This window comes from Chaetodon auriga, chromosome 11 (genome assembly GCF_051107435.1).
Source record: "Chaetodon auriga isolate fChaAug3 chromosome 11, fChaAug3.hap1, whole genome shotgun sequence".
NCBI lineage: Eukaryota > Metazoa > Chordata > Actinopteri > Chaetodontiformes > Chaetodontidae > Chaetodon > Chaetodon auriga.
The window spans coordinates 20,585,392-20,605,424 of record NC_135084.1 but is presented as its reverse complement, the minus strand read 5'-3'; the positions used below and the strand labels follow the sequence as shown (position 1 = coordinate 20,605,424).

At 42.9% G+C, this 20,033-nt stretch overlaps 1 protein-coding gene across 2 annotated transcripts in view; it reads left to right on the top strand.

Annotated features, from left to right (window-relative positions):
- Positions 1-20,033, top strand: part of srbd1 (S1 RNA binding domain 1) — a 117,153-nt gene that overhangs the window by 37,414 nt on the left and 59,706 nt on the right. Inside the window, exons 17-21 of one of the 2 annotated variants that reach the window (XM_076743807.1) lie at positions 1,697-1,803; positions 2,972-3,133; positions 4,629-4,778; positions 9,794-9,978; positions 11,963-12,877. In XM_076743807.1, the coding sequence (XP_076599922.1) occupies positions 1,697-1,803; positions 2,972-3,133; positions 4,629-4,778; positions 9,794-9,978; positions 11,963-12,255 (897 nt within the window). In that variant the 3' untranslated portion in view covers positions 12,256-12,877. Of the gene's footprint in view, positions 1-1,696; positions 1,804-2,971; positions 3,134-4,628; positions 4,779-9,793; positions 9,979-11,962; positions 12,878-20,033 lie in introns of those variants that run through there. The other variant, XM_076743808.1, reaches the window with a different exon arrangement.

Here is a 20,033-nt window from a genome sequence, read left to right as displayed (position 1 = left end):
GGAGATAGCCAACTTGTATAATGCTGCCTGCCTTCGTCTCAGTTGTGTTATTGATTGTTAAAGAATACATAGTGCAAGGTACGAATATGAAAATGCCAGTTGTTGAAGCTATAAATTATTGTCGTTCATTTGTGAGCACACTACAGTGCAGAACCTGCGCAGTGACTTAGGTGAAAACTCCAGTCAAACAGATGAATAAACGGCCGAGCAGAACTTAGTCCCATCTGTTCTCTCACCCGTACATGCTTCTGTCTGCCTCCCTCTCTGTCCTCATATGTCCTGCTGTCCTGTTTTTGCTGACAGAGAAGGGTGCGTTTGCTAGCTGGCAGTGTTGTTATCTATTTACAAGCCAGTGTTTGTTCAGGGCTTGATCGTGTTACAGGACAACCCATGCTGGTCTCAGTCAGGTTCGCACACTGCGTACTTACACACACACACACACACACACACACACACACACACACACACACACACACAGCCCAGTAGTAACAGTAGTCTAGTTTAGACTGTCAGCTAATCCTCAAGCAGTTGCTGAGGCATCAGTCCAGCTGAACCTCTTGGTTTTTGGCCCTGTCCCACAGCCCGGGGCTTCTGTGTGTGTGGGGACAACGGCGAGTCCTCATAGAGCTTAAAACCTTATTTTGGTGTTTTGTTTTGATCAAATGTATTTTAGGTATTTTTTTAATGTCCACAAAAATTGTCGAGTTGTTTAGCCCCCTCCTTTCCTCTCCTTTCCTTTTCTCTCCTTTCCTTTTCTCTCCTTTCCTTTCCTCTCCTTTCCTTTCCTCTCCTTTCCTTCTCCTTCCCTTCCTTTGCATCATTGGCTGTCCTCCCTGGTCCTTATTAGGAAAAAGATTCCAGTCCTTTTGGAAAATATGTCCTGATTAATAGTTGATCGGTGGTTCAGAAGTGTGAAGAGTTCATTTGGAGGATTTTTATTGACAGCGAGCTACACTAATGAGAACACTGTGTTAGTGGGAGAAAGGCATTGCTGACAAGCCAAACTAAACATTCTCTCTCTCTTTTCCCTTCTGCACCCCCCCATCTCTCTCTCTCTCTCTCTCTCTCTCTCTCTCTCTCTCTCTCTCTCTCTCTCTCTCTCTCTCTACCTTTTACTTGCTGTACTGCTTGTCAGTCAAACCTCTCTCAGCTTGTCAGTATTGTATAGCTAACACTCTGTGCTGCTGTTTATCTCTTTTAAGGGTGCAATTTTAATGATCCCCTTGGGGAAAATGTGTCTACACAGGACCAAATAGTAGTATATAGCAAAAAAACGAATATGATAGTGAATAAATATACAGCATGGGGGTTGTGCAAACAGAACATGATTATGTAAAGTCCATTAAAAAGTCTGCAATAAAACATACTGGGGAGATATTTTTGGATGAAAGAATGATGGAAAAATGATAGCATTGCATCAGCCAAAGGCAGCACTATTAGCTTTAGAATAAAATTTAATGCACTAAAGTTTCTTCTACTTTTTACTGTGATTCCATTTCTAAAACACTAAAACATCCTAAACCAGTAAAATTGCTAAAGAGTGTTTGCTTGTATGCAGTATATTTGTGCATGTTTTAGAACAAGGGGCAACGTTTTTGCCGACAGCAGTAATTTATTGTTGTTTTCTCTGCTAATCCAGTTTTCAGCCTGACGTTTCTTCTGTGTGTGCGCGTGCTTGTTAAATGTTTGTTTCTAGCATGACGTGTCAGCCGGAGCTCTGAAGGCAGCGCTGGATGGCGTGGTGCAGGAATGTGTGAGCTTTGTGGGGGTGGACATCAACATCTGCTCCGAGACACTGATGAGGTAGGTGACACATAAAGACACATACATACAGTACGTGCGCTCACAAGCAAGTGCACGTGTGCACACATGGACTCTCTGCAGCACACAGACACACATGCAAATAGATGAAGTCGGGCTTGGACCTCTGACATACTTTCCCTTAGTGGTCACAACATGGCAAAGCTTCATTCACACTCATGCACAGGCGCATGCTGGATGCACACACACACACACACACACACACACACACACACACACACACACACACACACACACACAAAAACGCACAGACTGCCAACTTGAGACTGCTTCACACCGCGGCCTCATTTACTGAGCGACTGTCATCAACAGAGGGGATTAGGCAAGGTAGACACACACACACGCATACGCACACATCACTGCCACACACAGATCGAAATGTACATGTGTGCAGAAATCACAAGTATGGCTGGTAGAACATTGTGCTCACGCAGGCTTATTTACAGTACGCGCACATGTTTGAAAAGTACAGGAGGTGCACAAATTTGATACACACACACCCTTCAGTGGATACAAATAGTATAAAAATGAGCTGGCATTGGCCGCAGGGCAGGCATCAGGTCATCTGTTTACCTGTCTGCTCTGCAAGTGAGCTTTTTCCGTTCCTGCCAGAAGTTGTGTTACACACACGTTAAACACACACAGACGTGTTGATGACTGAGGTATTATGCTGAGTGTTGACATTGCTGTGTGTTTTAGTGTAAGTGAGTCACCGTGGACATTAACAGAGCGAACCTAATTGAGTTTCAAGTCACCTCTTTTCATCGCACGGCCAAAACTTGACAAATACACTCACTAGATATTGCTTATGCACGTCTCTTGTGACTGTTGCTGCTGCTTGTTTAAATGCCGGGTCACAGCTTGCACAATCAGCTCTGTTTGTTTGTATATTATAGAAATCGTGTGTGGGCAGCGTGTAAAGCAAGTGCTACATAGTTGTGTGTACTTGTACTGCAGATATTGTATTTTGAAACTAAACAGTGGTTTCCCCCCGAGTTTTATTTTTCACCGTACTGTTCGTCACGTCAGCATCCAATGTCGAACAGAGATCTTAGAAATAAACACACAAACCTCAGCAAACTTCCTGAAATGATTTTAGTAACTAGATGATGTCTTGTGTGACATTTATATTTGTTGTTTCATCTCCAAGGCATGTAGCAGGCCTAAACGCAGGCAGGGCGAGGAATATTGCGGAGTGGAGAGAGCAGAATGGTCCCTTCATCAACAGGGAGCAGCTCAAACTGGTCAAAGGCATGGGGCCCAAGACCTACCAGCAGTGTGCCGGCTTCATTAGGATCAACCCACAAACCAGGTACACACAATGCAAACTGTATGTAAAGAAACATAGACACACACACACAACTCAGATGTTGTGTTCCACATTGTTTTCTTACTCAATTCTCCATAAGTCAATTTACACAAACTGACTTAAGGAAAACATATTTTCTCACGTGGTGGTATCCAGCCAAGCGGGTAGTTTTGGTTTACTGTCCCCAGGTTTTCAGATATATACTGTATCTCTGAGATTTTCTCAGTGGAAGTCAATATGTGGTGCTCAAATCATTAAAAATTACATTTAAAAAATGAAACAACAACATGTTGTTCAAGGTTCAGCTTCATTGTTCATGCCACATACGCAAAAAATGGGACTAATGTGGCTAGTAAGATCTATCGTAGACCCAAATGCTGGAGCAGTGTTGGCGTACTTAATATTGAGGGACAGACGAGACAAACTACGTCAATGTTAAGCCTCATTTGAAGCCAATGAAATAACCAGAGCAGTGGATTGGATGTTTTCTCACGTTGCTTTTTGTGTGGTCTCACACAGCCAGAGCTAACGTTATCTCCGCACTTCATACTGCAGCAAAAGCTCCGCTGGCTTTGTTGGTACATGAAAGCCTCCTCTGCTGCGTGCTGTCGGCATGCGTGTCTGTTGCTGCTGTATGTAAATGTACTTGATAGACATGCCCTGTGGTACACTGACTGTTGTACTTCTATTATATACTCTGGGTTTTCTGCCAAATAAACGCTGTTGAGATGCCTAATCATACCTCTTGTCTAATTCTGAGAATGAATCACATTACATTTACAAATTGCCTTCATTATGGGACAGGTTACTCCTCCCAAACACATGAACCTCATTTTCATTCCTAGTTGGAGCCAATAAATGTGTCTGTGCTTTTAATCATTTGTTCTTTCTGAAGACGTCCTTCCTTACATTGCTAATAGAGTGTAAAGAGGTCGAATCATGTTTTGAGTGGAGAATTTCTTTTGTTTTTGTAATACTGTAATGCATTATTTATAGTGCAGTCTATATAACATGTAGAGCAGAGGTTTGGGAGAGGAATTGTTCCTTTATGGTAGTGTGAGGAAGATGAGGTGGAGTAGAAGAGTCTCTCCAGAATACAATAATCTGCAGACATCACTGTGAGCAGCTTTCAAGGCTCTGTTTGAGTTGAAAGTCTTGTACTGAAATAGTGCTGAATAATGTTGACAGTGTATGTGGATTGTCCACAGCAGCAAAACCACTTTGCTATTTTAAATGCAAGTTTTCAAAGCTGCAAGTGATGCAAACAAAGATAATAAACTGGGATTATACTGAGGTGGAAGCAGGAAATTTGACCTGCCTGCATGGCTGGATACCTCTAGAGGTAACTGAGAAAAGGTTTTTTTCTGTTTTTCAACTTTTTTTTTTGTAATTTGGTGAATCGACCCTTTGATGAAAAGTCGTGTTTTGATATGAAGGCTTTCTGAAGATTTGGACATGCTCCATAATTTTAAAAACAGCTTTCTTTTTGTCAAATCAGTGCCAAATCCTCAAGTGGCCCTGCACCAGCAGTGCCAGAGAAACCAGCAGCAAGGAAAGGTAAAGGAAAGACTTGTGTCAACATACCAACCTCATTTAACCCCCTGGACCAGACCTGCATACACCCAGAGTCCTACAGTGTGGCGCAGAGGTACAGTACATACAAATATACGAACACACATGCACACACTTTTGTACAGCAGCCTACCCCACTGGCCAAAGCATGTTCAGGCTAAGATGGAGTTGATTTTGACACCGTCTCATATGGGGCTGGTTATAGTGGTGGAGGACTCTGATTTGATTTACACAGACATGGGATACAAGAGAGGAGGTATCGGCTTTGTTGTGTGTGTGTGTGTGTGTGTGTGTGTGTGTGTGTGTGTGTGTGTGTGTGTGTGTGTGTGTGTGTGTGTGTGTGTACGTGTGTGTGTGTGTGTGTGTACGTGTGTGCGCGTATGTGTGTCTGTCCTTTTTTGTGTGAGAAATGATTGTTAGCGCTGCTGATGCTATATCAAAAGCCTATTGAACATCTGCCCCGGACTTGTGTGCGCGTGTGTCTGTGCGTGCATGCATATGTGTGTGTGCGTGTGTGTGTGTGCGCGTGCATGTGTGTGTGTGTGTGTGTGAAGCAGGCAGACAGAGACAGAGGGAGGGCTCTCTGTCTTACAGCTGTAGTCACTCAACTGTGTTTAGTCTACATAAGTTCTGACACTAGTGGCTCTAAGCATCGCTCCCCTCGTGTCGATGTGCCTTTAATGGCCTCAGTGCATGTGTGCGTCTCTATGCACACATGTGTGCAGATAGATTGAGGCAGCTTGTGTGAAACTGTGTTTTTGCTTATCTTTCCTACTTCAGCTAAGTGACCATGTGCGATTGTGGGTTCATGTGTGTGTTTTGAGCATAGACTGCGTCGTATAGTTGTTCATCAAAGAGCTGTTCAGGGTCAGAGGTCTAAAAAGGCAAATTAACACCCCCTCCTATTTTAATACAGCCTCTGTTCCTTTCCTTTCTTTTTGGTTTTGGTTTTTGCTTCTCTGGGAGGACACCCTTCTCTCCTCCAGACAGCTCTCTCTCTCTTTCACTATCTTTCTTTCTCAGTGGTGTTTTTTATCACAACTCTGTGAGGTGCCCAAATGCTCCTGTTGTCATGGGGCCCTCTTAAATGTCAGTCATCATTACTCACACCTGGTTTGTGTGTGTTTCTGTTGTCACGTGTGTGTATATGTTTTCCAGTTTTAATTGTCTTGCTCCATCAGTTGGGGCTGGAGCTACGCTGATTGATTTATTTGCTAATGAATCTGAATGAAACATAATTTTAAAATTGAACGTTTTGCTTTGTAGTCAGAACACATTTGAACTGCTTTAGTTGTACATTAGATATCCTCCATGTAGCTAAATCGATGGCAGAACGTGGTGTAAGATCATCATTCTGCATTTCTCCCTCATGTCCATTGTCTTCTGTTTTCTCTCCATCATTGAGTCTTTCTCCTGTTTCTCACCGCTCTGCTTATCATTCTCTGCTCGTCTAGTCTTCCTGCTGCTCGGACTTCTTAACCCTGTGTTGGCGAATGTTGTATCCTTTGTTATGACTATGTTATAATCCACGTCTGGCAGTTTCAGCGCGAATTCATTTCTCACTCGCTTGCGCATGTATTTTGTAATGGCCTCGATTTCACAAACTTGCTGAATTTCCGAACCACATTTGTTAGAACGTCCGAAACATGCCTTGTGGTTTTACACTGTGTCACATCGCTCTCTGAATGTTAGAGATGATGGACAGCGGGGTTGAGATCGAATGACGGTGCAGGAAGAGCCCTGCATGTCAGCTATTTCTCTCCCATGGAATTTTGACAGCCCGCTGCAGTTTTGATGCAGTGGGAAATAATTCATCTTCAACTGCACTTTAAATCAGAGCGTGCGTCATGCCTCTGAAAAGCAGACCATCTTACACTGAGTGTGGAGTTCAGCCTGATGTGGCTGTCTCCTCTCATAAGGCCTTAATGTTACAGTTGTAATGATACATCTGTTTCAAACAAATCTTACTCTGTTGGTCAGTGTTGTTGTCATGCAGAGAAAGTGATCATTTAATTCAGAATATAAAATAAAAAAACAAATCGCAGCTAGCAGTGCGTGACCTTTCCCTCATTACTTTCCTCATGCCAGCAGAGAGTTTCTCTCTCTCTCGAATCTTATTTTGAGAGTCTCTGGGAAACGCTCTCCTTTAGAGTCACTAATTAGGGTAGTGGGAAACATTTAACCCCTCTCTAAATGAAAGTCTCACACTGTGCAGAGCAGTAGATGTTAGGCCATCACTGAGATGCCTCACTGCTCTTCTCACATCCTCACCTACAACTGATGAAAGCAGGAGGTACGGAGGGAGGGTTGTGGAGGAATGCTGTTTGTGTGTCTTTATGGTGTATGAGGAATATCACGTTCATCACATTAGTGAAACTGGATCCTCCATTACTGCTCACAGCCCACACATCACCCCCTTTTTGTAACCATAGACGCACACACACGCAAGAACACACATGCACAGGCACAATTTGTCCACCTTTGTTTCAGAAATGGTGGGATGTGTTCGCTTAAAGGCAAATATATCTCCGAAACCTCTCTGCAAAAGCTTTAATATTTTAGTATTCGGCTGTAGAGAATCTGCTCTATTAAAATATTTCACATCAAAATATCAGTGAAGTTTATTGTTGTTAGCCAGTTGGGTTCATTATATGAAATATATATCTTTGCTCAGATGTGAGACAGAGCGGTCCACTCTGTGACGAATATTTTTCTGATATGTAACAGTCGGGGCCCAATATTTCTATAATGCAAAACAGAGTGGGTTCTTGCTGTGAGCCTGGATAAAATCTATATCCTAGCCGACCCAAACCCCACATTCACATGTACACACATACACACACACACACACACGCTGTGTTGGTAGTAATTATATGAGTATGAACCCAACAGCGGTGGAGGCCTCTGGACTCCTGGTACCCCTTAAATACTAGCATACACCCCTGGAAAAATGAGACTGGCAACACACACACTCACACACCTGAAAGTAGCACCAACCACCCACCAAAACCACTAAAGATACAGATCCAGAATGCAGCCTGCACTTAATTCAACACTGCTTCCACTCTCTCAACACTCGTCTACCTGGATCATTCCAGCTTATTTTTATGTCGCTCACAGGTTAAAGGGATGATCATGTGGACCCTCTTCGACCCGTGTCTTCATAACTTTGGACGTCTGATGTTTGAACGGTTTGAGGTGCTGCTGTCACTGATTATCCTCTGATAAAGGTCTGCAGTTCTGCATCAGTGTGCATGAACAGAAAAGCGACCAGTGGCCAGTGGTACTGGAAGTCCAGCCTTTTCTGAATTTTCACGAGGGTGATAAATTTCTGTCTGTTACCAACTATTATTGAAATGACAAATGTATGATGTACTTTTACTTATTGTACTGCAGTAGGGAGAAAATATTTCCTCTTGAGGTGTGTTTTATACTCCAGTCAGTGCTGAAGGTGAACAGCCAACATGTGTCTTAAAAAAAGTAGTCAAGCTATCCCTTAAAGAGTTTTTTCAGATTGTTTTCTTGCCATTTTTGCAAATTCTGACACAGTGGAGAAAGAGAGGAAATATTATGTGTGAGAGAGTGGAAGAGAGATGACCTGCAGCAAAGGTCCCAGGCTGGATTCAAACCATGGGGGCTATGTGGTGAATGTCTTGGACCAGTAGGCCACCAAGAGCCAAGTATTTCTTCTCCTGTAACGAGATATGTGGTTGGAAAGTTAAGAAGCCTTGGGAGACACAGGAGAGAAGATTCTAGTGTTAGACAGGCATCCATTTTGGTCCAAAGGTGCTGTTTCCTCACCGCTAAGCCATTCCTGGCACATACTCGGCTTCTATTTTGCAGCGGAGTGGCTTGCTGGTGTTGAGGGACTGATCCCGCTTGTCTCCCTCTTTTGGACAGTAGACGGTGACTTTGCTGGCAGGGGCCCCTCCGCTCACAGCTGTCTCATACATAGTTTGTACACAAGCCGTGTCCCGTTACATCCGCACTGTCCCTGCTACTGCCAAACGAGCATTTCTGAACAACATTGTGTATGAATCAACTTGGTGTGCGCGCGCGAGTGTGTGTCTGTGTGTGCATGTGTGTGTGTCTTGAATGTGCGCGTCCACCTGTTCTGTCCATCATGGGGCGGGGACAGCTGCGGAGTCTGTTTGGCGTCAGGCTGCCAGTGAGCGACATCCATCACGGACGCTACCCAGCTGGTCCTCACATGAGCACATGCATAGAGGCAAATGCATTCACATCCATCACCAGCCATGGAAAGTGCCTACTGTAAATAATATATACAGTAAGCACAATACTCACACAGCGCACATTTTTCCATAAACCCTATATGCTGCTCTGGCTCCCATGCCAGTCTGTTACCGAGTCTGTTTAGAATGTCGACTAGCTAATTAGTTTGGATCTAAATCTCCGGCTCAGTGAAATTTAAATGGTGCGACTTGATCGACTGTCTAGACATTTTGGAGGTTGGACATCCTGCTAGAATAAAGCGATAGAAGGAGATTTTTCCAGGGGATTGACGGATGGACAAACAGTCCAACCTTAGCAAAGTGGAGGCGGTTTCATGAGACGAGGTGTCAGGGCGTTTACAGCCCACTGTGGATTTACCTGATTTAATAGGGGGTAAAATAAATGTGTGTATTTGTGCTTGTGTGTGTTTTAGAACAGAAAGTCCCACCTCGGCAGCTTGTGACTTTCTGTTTAATTACTCCCACACCTCTCCTGCCCTCCATTTTTCCCCCAGTTCCCTCACCTGCATTAGCTTAGCCCCCCTGTTTCTACTTCTCTGCTTTTTTCCTCTTTAATTTCCATTTTTCCTCATCATTCTTCCCAGGCTGTCTGCACTTTTTCCTCTCCTTTCATCCCGTCCTCTGTCCTTCCGTCTGCTTTAACCTAACTAGGACCACTTGTATTTAAACTCATTTATGAACATTTTGTCCCTTGCTAGCCACTTCATAAGCGTGTGTGTGTGCATATTTAAACATGCAAAAAAATAGTTTATCATATTTATTTTGCGATCAACTGTTTTTACTTTTAATTTTCACACTTTATACTATATTTTCCTTTTTTTTCCCCACTCCTGTCCAGATTTCTGTCGCTCGTGGGTGGGAGTGCAGACCAGATCGGGAGTGCAGGCCTGCGACGGTGCGTGGAGAGCAAGGTTAGTGGCAGCACCGTGGAGGAACTGGCCAGGACAGTGGACACCACACCCGAGACCCTCAGGCTCATCATAGACGGCCTCACGCAGCCTCCTGGGTTTGACATGAGACAAAGTAAGACTCCTGACGCTCACAGTCACACTGAGATATTGATATCAATTAATGTCAGAATTTGTTCTTGCAATCGTGAAAGAACACAAAGACAAGAATAGAGAAGAAAAAATAGTTAAAAATACAGTAAACTCGACATTTCCACTTTTTTTTTAAATGGCTTGATTGTGAGAGGAACAAACAATGTTTACACACATTTCTCTACATTTCTCACACCTTCTTATCAATTAATAGGAATCCAAAGTCACACTTAAGCTCTTATTTCTCAGTACATTCCTATGCAAAGCTCTTGCCTCTGACCACAATACTATCGCTGTTTTGAATCATATAAAATTTCATCGACTGCACATATCTGCAACCTGGCAGTCACAGTAACTTCTGTTAGTCTCTCATCTTTCCTTCATAATGTCATTTTATAGGTCCCTGCTCACCGATAGAAAGTTGACCTTGTATTTGTCCAGTTCTTTGACTGGTTTGCTAGTTAAAACACGCACTGACTTCTCTTGTGCCTTTATTATAATAGGCATGTCTTGGCAGTGTAATTTGATAGACTCTGACAGTGCTGTGGCTTCCTCCCTGTAGCCCAACAACACAAGCACTGTGTTTCTGACAGGGTGTGATGGCTCCAGCAGACTGTGTTGTTGGACAGAATATCTTCACACACATGCACAAATACACAAAGAATACACAAAGACCTCTGTTTTTCTCCTCAATCTCATACTCTTGAGTTCAGTCACACATAAACACACCAACAAAATCATACACAGCCACGAACGTTCAGATTTTCCGCAGTTTTGCTCAAAATTTTCTTTAAAAAGCTTAGTCAGTCCAAAAGAGGAAATATAAGTAAAAGTCTCTCTGCTTCAAAATCGGATTAAATATGGGCAGGAGTCATAGAAAGATGGTTGATGTTCACCGACTTTGAAATTTAGCGAATATCTCCTCATGTCCGCTAGCTGCCCATTCAATGGGTGGAGCAAGAGGGCCGGTAAATGTGACACACTGAGGTCTAATGGCACTGTGAAGAAGGAGAGATGGTGATATCAGCAGTCTTTCTCCAGAATGGTTCAGTCCACCTTTCAGGCTATAATACTGCTATAACAGTCATTGAGAGCTGCTATTTTCAATATAGAAATAATGACAAACATTATTGAACAAAGGTGTAGTTGCTATAATTGTGTGTTTGTACTTGTGTATGTATCAAGCCAAGCTCACTGCTTCTGGAAACACAATTTCTGATAAACAAATGAGTTAAGGCTTCTTGGCCTGTTGCTCTTGTGTAAAAGAATGAAAAGTGCATAAAAAAAAAACCTTGTTGTTAATTAATCAAATTTGGTGTATACATTAAGTGTTTTAACAAAACTGATAAACTGCAAAGATTTTCAGACTCAGTTAAACATAAAATAATTTCCACGCCTTATTACCAGGCATAGTTTTATGATTGGCGGAAAAAAAGTGATGCCTGGATACCCAGTCAGTGCTGCTGGTAACTCGGCTCAAAATTAAGGAACGCAGCTTCAAGGTTCATTCTCAGGTTGGCCCTATTCGGTTGCAGCACACTACGCTTGGCCCCCGAGCCAGAGCTCAGCTGAGTAAACAGATGGGCCGAAGCTACCGCATGAAATCAGTGCTTTGGGGAGGATAATTGGACCGGACTATTTCCTGGGGCATGAGCCTTCCCTGTTTGTGTTAATGCTACAGAAAGGAAAAAGAGCTCTCAGGAACAGACCAAGTGGAAAGGGGGATAAAATAGAATGCCGAGAAGTATGGAAGTATGCAGACAGAAGTATTGGGTTGCTGCTCGAAATGTAATACGTGTTTATCATTTCTGTCCTGCCCCTTGCTTTCCTGCATCCACTTTCCTGTCCGTCCTCCCTCCCTTTGTGCAAGCTGCCCTCCGTACCTGATTTTGTCATAGATCTGTCTCCCTCACTTCCATGTAGCCACCTCACCTTTTTGATATTCTCTCCCTTTGTGCCATCCCCAGATTTTGGGCAGGCGGACTTTAAGCGGGGCATTGTGTCGATGAGTGATCTGCGGGTGGGTGCGGTGCTGACGGGCCGGGTGGACAACACGACTCTGTTCGGGGCTTTTGTAGATATCGGTGTTGGCCGCTCGGGCCTCATCCACAAGAGCAACATCACTCTGGACAAACTGCCTGTCAGCCAGCGCCGGCGCAGCCTGGCTCTGGGACCTGGGGAACGGGTGGAGGTCCGGGTCCTCAATGTGGACCCTCAGAGGGGACGAATCGGCCTGGACCTGATCAGGGTCCTGCAGTAGAGTCACTCACTAGGTATTATTTGTTAGTGCTTGCAATTTTTAACATGCGGTTCCTGCATTTGTTCTGCAAAAATGGTTCATTCATAAAGACATTTCAAATAACAGCTGTTAGACGCCCGGTGAAATCAAATCAAGCCAAAGTTCCTCACATTGGGAACACATTAAACACTAACCTGATGGCCCAATTCAAGGTGAAAATATCACTTATTGTTTGTCAACGTCCTGGCCAGCTATGTGCTCACACTGCTGTTTACTGACCATTAGAGGAGACTGATGGGACGGCTCACTGAGATGGAACCTGTCATTTTTTGCACTTTAGCAGTAGTGCAGATACTGTAGCTTCATACTTGAGCGGCTATTGTTTACATTCTATATATTTAATAATATTTTAATATTATTTACATACTAGTTCACATTTAACTCTTCAAGATTTTGTACTGCTCTGAACAGTTTGTCCAGACACATCTTTGTATCTTAGTTATTGAAAGCAGACTTCGTTTGTTGTGGACAACTGAACAAACCAACTGAAGGACTCGACGTGTGATCTTACGCACATTTGACATTGTGAAAACAGTGACCTCATATGCAGATTAAGTTTTGACATTAAACGTATTTCCTGTCTACCTTGGGCTCTTGATGTACATTTTCTCGGAGAGGGGAGGGGCATGCAACGACTACGGAAAAGATGGAGGATGGCATGGGCGAAGAGGAAGGTTGGAGGAACAGAGCGGGTGCCGTGAGTGATGGAGAGAGGAAAGAAGACACCAGTTAAAGAACAAGTTTTTCTTCCAGACAACAGGAAAATGTGAAAAGACTGAATGAGTGGGCTGGAGGGGGGAGGGATGGGCGGAGATGTGTATAAGAGGAGGAGGGAGGGTTTCTATCTCCCAGACTGCAGTAAAGCCTGAAGGCTTTTTAGGCATGGTCCCAGACACAATTATCCCAGGACACACACACACAAACACACACTAATCAGCTGCTTCAAAATTAATCCCAGACTCCCCATCCACATTATCTAATTTGTTTGTTTTTATGAAACTGGAATAAATAAAAAAAAATACATAAAATATGGTTCTGAGAAAGCCTGAGGTCCCCTGTGCTAAACCTTATACCGAATGCAGAATACCTAATCACTGTTAGTGCTGCTGCTTCTCCGTCTCCCCTTGGGGGGACAAATAGAATATATTCTAGACGCACAAACACAAAGAGATGTTCGATCAGGATTAATCAGAAGTGGCAGTTTGCTTAGTGATGATCTGAGAAAACTGCACACACGGACAGACTAGATCCACTTCACGTACTGTAATTTCATTGTTCTTTTTTTTTTTTTTGCTCCTTTTCCCGAAAAGAATTCCATTTTCTAATCAAGGTGCCTCATTTTATTTGACATTAACTCCCTTTGTCATTGTGTTGTCTTTTGTTTGTTTTGATCTCATATACCGTAGCCTGGCAAAGCCTCTTGCTTTAACGTTTCCAGCGCTTTTGTCTCGAGGAACACATGTACTCGTACAAGCAGACACAGCTTCCCTCAGCATCATTCCTGCTTTTCCCGCCTTTAATTTTCCTCCCTCTACTAAACGTGAGCACACACATGGGACAGGCAATCTGGCAGCCAGCTACTGCTGCCCCTTGGAGTTTTTGTCAAACCAAACACTGACCAGTAATGAGCCTGTGATAAGAAGAAGAGCGACTGCGGGAGTAGTTGTGTAGTTCTCTGTTATCCTCTGCTGCACTGGTTCACAGCTGTTGTGTTATGGAGTGAGCTCAGGTGTGCCTAGAGGTTTTGGTGAAATGTGAAGAAAATTGGTGGTAAGCAAGTAATTAAATGAATTTCACACTCTCGCTCATGAGTCGTCTTGGCTATTTGGTGTTTCATAAGTCCAAGGCTATTAAAAGTTAAGTTAACAAAGAAAAAAATCCCGAGTGGAGGGCGGCAGGGCTCTCTTTCATCATCTTTTGTTCAGGATCCAGCCATGGAGACACAGGTGGACACAAAATCATCTTAACTTTTTCCACACAGTAGCAGAGAGAACACTTCTCACAGCCAGTAAATGCATCCTGCTAAGCCAGCATCGGGTAGAGAATAGCTTTCTCTGTTGAACTCTGATTTCTCAGACCACCTGTCAGAAAAAAACAAAAACAATGAGTGGAAGTCTGAAGCGCTGCCAACGACCCCTAAAGGCTGCAGATCTTATTGCAGCCGACATTACAAGCAAGTGCTGGACAGACAAACACCAGGCTGATGGTTTTTCTATGTGATGTCTTCTTCTTCGTCCTGTTAGGGGTCACCACAGGGGATCATCTGTCTCCACCTCGGCCAATATTCTATGGAAATCTGATTTTATGACAAGCATTTTATTTTATTTTATTTTATTTTTTTTTTGCCTTTGCTGACCCAACCCTCCCCATCTACCTGGGTTTGGGACCAGCTGCATCTATTTTGCTATCTGATATAAAAAACATTTTCCTGACCTTTGTGTAGAAAGAAAAGCTAAAAGCAGTAAAATTAAAAAGATATATTTCCTTAGAACAGCAAATATAAAGGCAAATTATCTGTCCGACTGTGAGACATCTATGATGGTGTGCTGCAGTATTTAAAAATGTTCTTCTTCAGGCAGTATATTCAAAATATTTGTGCATCTACGATGGGCGCTCATGAGACACACAGTATGAATCAGGCTTTGAATGTTTAATGTGTCTGTGCTGTGCATTGGTCTAACTTCCTGCGAGCACAGAAGACACACGCATTGTGTTTTTACAGCTCTACAGCTCCACAGGCAGTAAGCGATACGCTAAATAGGCCTGCTAAATTTAGAGTACCTGCCATCTAAAGTAAAGTGGGGGAGTATTACGCCTCTTGTCACAGTCTCCACTGCTCAGGCGCCTGTGCTGTGAGCACGTTCTCGTCTTCTTTCCCCTTTGTTGTTCCGTGGCTATGATTGCGGCAGTGTGATTGCAATGGTTGGTGCTGGTTTCTCTTTCCAACAGAAAATAACTCCAGGTTAGCGGTGTGACCACTGACATCAATACGGGCTCCCTCTGGCTACAGATGTAAGTTTTGTGAGAAAAACTATTCTCTGTGGTCTACACGCATTTATACTGACAGCATTAGCAGAGATTGTACTCACATGTTGACTCACAACATCTGGTGACGGACTCAAACTGGCATTTCACTTTACTGAAACCAACTGTTTAGCAAACTTTCCTCCCTGTAGCTTCCATGAATTGAGGCCTTGCAGAAAAGCAACTATTGACTTTAACTGTGTCAAAAACCTCATATGAGGACGTCGAACGCACATCCAACGTTTGGCATTGCAGATCACCCTGAAAATAGATTCAGATTTCTGGATAGTTTCTTCTTTAATTGTCTTCAGTTTCACCCATGTTAAGCTCCGCACATGGCTGCCTTGCTAAAGAAATTTGACAATTTTTAAATTCAATTTATTAAACTTGGAGCTTGAATTTCAAACATCTGTTTCAGTGCTGCTCTCTGCTCTCTTATGTGGTCATGTATTGTTGTGGGAACTGGCCTTCCTCATTGGGACAAAATGCACGTTCCCATAAGATTAATGATTAAATTTTAGGGTGAAGACCTGGGTTAAGGTGAGGATAAGTTTAAGGTTAAGGCTAGGGTTAGGGTTAGGGTAATTCTCTAGGAAATGAGTGCAAGTCTATGTAATGTCCCCAAGAATGATGGAAATATGACTTGGTGTGTCTGTGTGTGTGTGTGTGTGTCCCTCTCTTATGGGGACAAAATGCTAATCCCCATAGTGTTAGTCATTAAATTTTAGGGTGAAAACTTATGTTAAGGTGAGGATAAGTGTTAGGTTAAGGTTAAGGTTGTGGTTAAGTGGAGGGTAGTCTCCAGGAAATGAATGTAAGTCTATGTAATGTCCCCAAAAATGATGGAAACATAACTGTGTTTGTGTGTATCTTAATTTTGTTTGAGGTTACTATGACTAAAAATAACTTCTGGAGGAAGCAAAAAATGAGAAATTGATTTGTTTGACAGCTGCAACCGTAAGTCGATCAACAGGAAAATTGATTTTTTAAAGTAATTTGGCTGTTTTATATGATTGTAAGCTGAATATTGTCAACTATTGGTTGCACATTTGAATGTCACCTTGTGTTTCTGCAGTATTACGATTGATTAATCAAGAAAACAATTGGCAGGTTAATTGATATTGTTATTGGTATTTAAAAGAATACAGACATTCATACTGATTATAACTCATACACCAACACTACATGTGTGAGAACAGTAGTGGTAAAAACCAGTTGTGAGAACCAAGAATTAGTTTCCACTGAACGCAAACATCAGTCACAAAAACAAAACTCATATTCAGACAGTGTCGGTTGACACGTACTGAATAATTCCAGATATACAGAGGGTGAGAAAGACTTTGACTTTTGGCGTCACTGGTGAAAAACAGGAGTAAAGAGAGGAGAGATGGATGAATGGAGGTCAGAGAGAGAGAGGGATGGAATGAGACAGGAAATGAAAGGCTTTCTCTGGTTTCACTCCCCGTGACCTCATCAGTGTGATCATGGGTTTTATGAGCTTTCCCTCTCGACGCCCACACACCACCTCACACGTGCCAGGACACACACACACACACACACACACACACTCTCTTCAGGCCGTGTATTTCATTCACTGGCTCGGAGACAAACACACAGTACATGTGTTTTTGTCTCTCTGTCTGTTCCTTTTCTCACACTCTCTCCGTCAACCTTTCACATACTTCATCACACACCGCGACGCTCACAAAAGCCGACACTCATTTCGAGCCACTGACACACAAATGATGGCAGCGAGAGGAAAATTTATCTTTGTTACTGATTGCATTAGCCTTCGCAGGGAAAGTATGAGAAAATCTTTTAACCGAGCAAAGCTGATAAAATATATATGAAACCTTAACATCTGCATATCCTGCAGCATAAGCACACAAACATACATTATAACAATACAGGCATTCCTGAGGGAAGATGATTTGGCTTTTTTGCATTACACCTCACCAACAGAGCCTAGTAATGCTTCCCCAGTGAGGGGAAAGATAAACAGCAGTGAATGAGAAAGCATCTGATTCATATCTAGCAGTTAGCAAAATTTCCTTGGGGTCAGATGCAGCTCCTTTCCTTCAAAGAATCAGTGCGTGTGTGTGTTTTCGCCTTCCTTCCCTCCACGTCATCTCTTGTGCTGACACTCAGTTCCCAACTGTTTGCTAACCACTTTTAAAACTACTGCTACGTCACTTACAATTCCCAGTCTCCAGCAGCTTTGCCACTTATCTCCACAAAGTGGGTAATGCCTTAAGACTGTGTGTTTGTTTTAATCAGTATTAAGTCCTGGATGAGGAGTGGAAAAGCAGGGGAAGGGAACCAGAGGATGGGGTAATGTCAAGAGAAAGAGCAGTGATTCCTGCCTGGCTAAATATTTTCATAGGTGCCAGGTGTTCGTCCACTCTCTCATAAACAGAATATAGGAAATTATGTTTTGATTAACCTTGTACCCTTTCACATACGGTGAGCACACAGACACAGGAAAGGAAAAGGACTACTAAATAATAGATAAGTCCGGAGAGAAAGTGAGACTGCAACAGGAAGAGGAAGAAGAGATTAGTGTAAGTTTCCAATTGCCAGGTATGCCACTATCATCATGGTGAGGAGGAAGAGAGAGTTGTATTTCTGATACTTTAGCACGTTCAGCCATTCACTTTACACACATACTAAAGCCTCTCTGTACTTACAACAGCTGGTTTTGTTCTCCTTGTTTTAATGGATCATGCATACACTCATAGATCATCACTTTAAGCTTTATGAATGCAGGGAAGACATTGAAAACAAAATAATATACAGTGAAGGAAGCCGGGCTTTTCAAAACCATGTCTGAATCTTTGACCTCATATGTATCAAGATGAGCTTGTGTACACTTACTTGCTTATACACAGATAACCATGTCTAACTAGGCGAGAATTCTGTATAACCAAAAGATGATATTTAGTGGGCAGGGGGCATTTAACATTATGGAGGCACCAGTCCAGCTTTTAAACTTGATCCAAACCAGTGCTCTGTGTTTCCCAAAATTAAAATCACTGTGGAAATCATGGAGATCTATTTTCTTTTTTTTTTGTAAAGTAACGTTAGTAGCACTTGAAAACTGAGTCGGCACCCCAATGAATGAGTGGAAGTGATGTGGGAAACCACTGAACCTTTGAAAATTTTTTAATGACGTTGAAAAAGAAAGTGTTTGTCATGTGGGTGACTGACGTCATGGACGATACCTGATCTGCTTAATGCAGGCTGCATCGGAGCTGATACCGAGCTGCCGTGTTGTGAATGAGCGTACTCGTGTTTGTGGTGAACGGCGAGCTTAACGTATCTGTTTGCAGCTAATGAACGTGAGCGTCGTTAATTCCTGGGAGGGTTTTATGAACGTGTCAGCACAGACTCACCCTGACAAGCTGAAGGCTGATTCAGTGGCTGTTTCAATAAGTGTAACATCCCTCCAATAATGATGCGTGAAGTGGGAGAGAGGTCGATTATATCACAGTCAACAGCTGCTCGGCCCCTTTAAGATAACGCGCTCATGTTGATTGAAGACTGTCATAGAAGTCAGATGCTAAAAATCCAACACTTATGTTGAACTCCTACTACACACAAACATACACTGTCCCGAATAGTAAGTTAAACACACAGATACACCTCTACAGACATGGCTCCCTCCAGAGAAGCACAGTAAGATCCGCTCAGGGACAACAAGGCCTCTTCCTGTTCCCGGGTCACGACCGTGGTTGGTGGCTTATAGTGATTGACAGCTGAGTGTTTGGGTTAGGCTGTCACCTCTGGGGATTTACCATAGGCGCGGGCTTTATACACGTCCAATACAGAATACTGCTGACGTTTCACTCAAACACACATGCAGACTTATACTGTCAAAGCATACACACAAACACATTTAGACATATTGTGCAGGCATACCCCCTCCATCTCCCCACCACCTACACACACACACACACACACACACACACACACACACACACACACAGTGTAAGAGCGTATCTCGTCAACATATCTCATGTTCATCCCACAGGGAAGCCAGTCTGAGACCATAGCAACATTGTGTCAGGGAGAGGAAGGAAGTGGGAGCTTAGGGGGAATTCACTTACACCTAGAAACAGTTAAGTTATGGAATATTCCAGAAAACTTCTGTTTTTGTACGTTTCCTCTGGATTATGGTTTTTCCCTGCTTTTTTACGGGGAGCTGAGTGGGGGGAAAAAAAAATGATTCTTTTAATTACGGCCGTGTACTGCGGCTCAGTGTTGTATTTTCAGTACGGACAGCCAAGAGGCCATGAACATAAGTGATGATCTACCCCGAGGATAATGTGATATTGTACACCCCATTAATTGTAGTCTCCTCCAAGACGTTCCGCAACATTTTCTCAAAACCAACTTAAGGTCTCTAATTGCATAACTCACCAGCTGGTGACAGAGCTGACTCCCCAGAAAATATTCAAATGTATTCCACTTTATATCCATCAAAATGTTTGGAAATGTAATGGAGATTGATGTCTCATTAGCGCTCTTTGAAAATAGCACGGACAGACTCAGCAGTGAGCCGTGTGTATCCATCATACAGAACAAGTGCTTTCTCCATTAATAATATCAATAATTTATATGAAGGAAAACAGCTGCAGGTTATTTGAGTTCCTGCTAATTACACAGCCTTTATCCACTTAAATATATATTTGATTTATTCAAATGTATTCATGGTA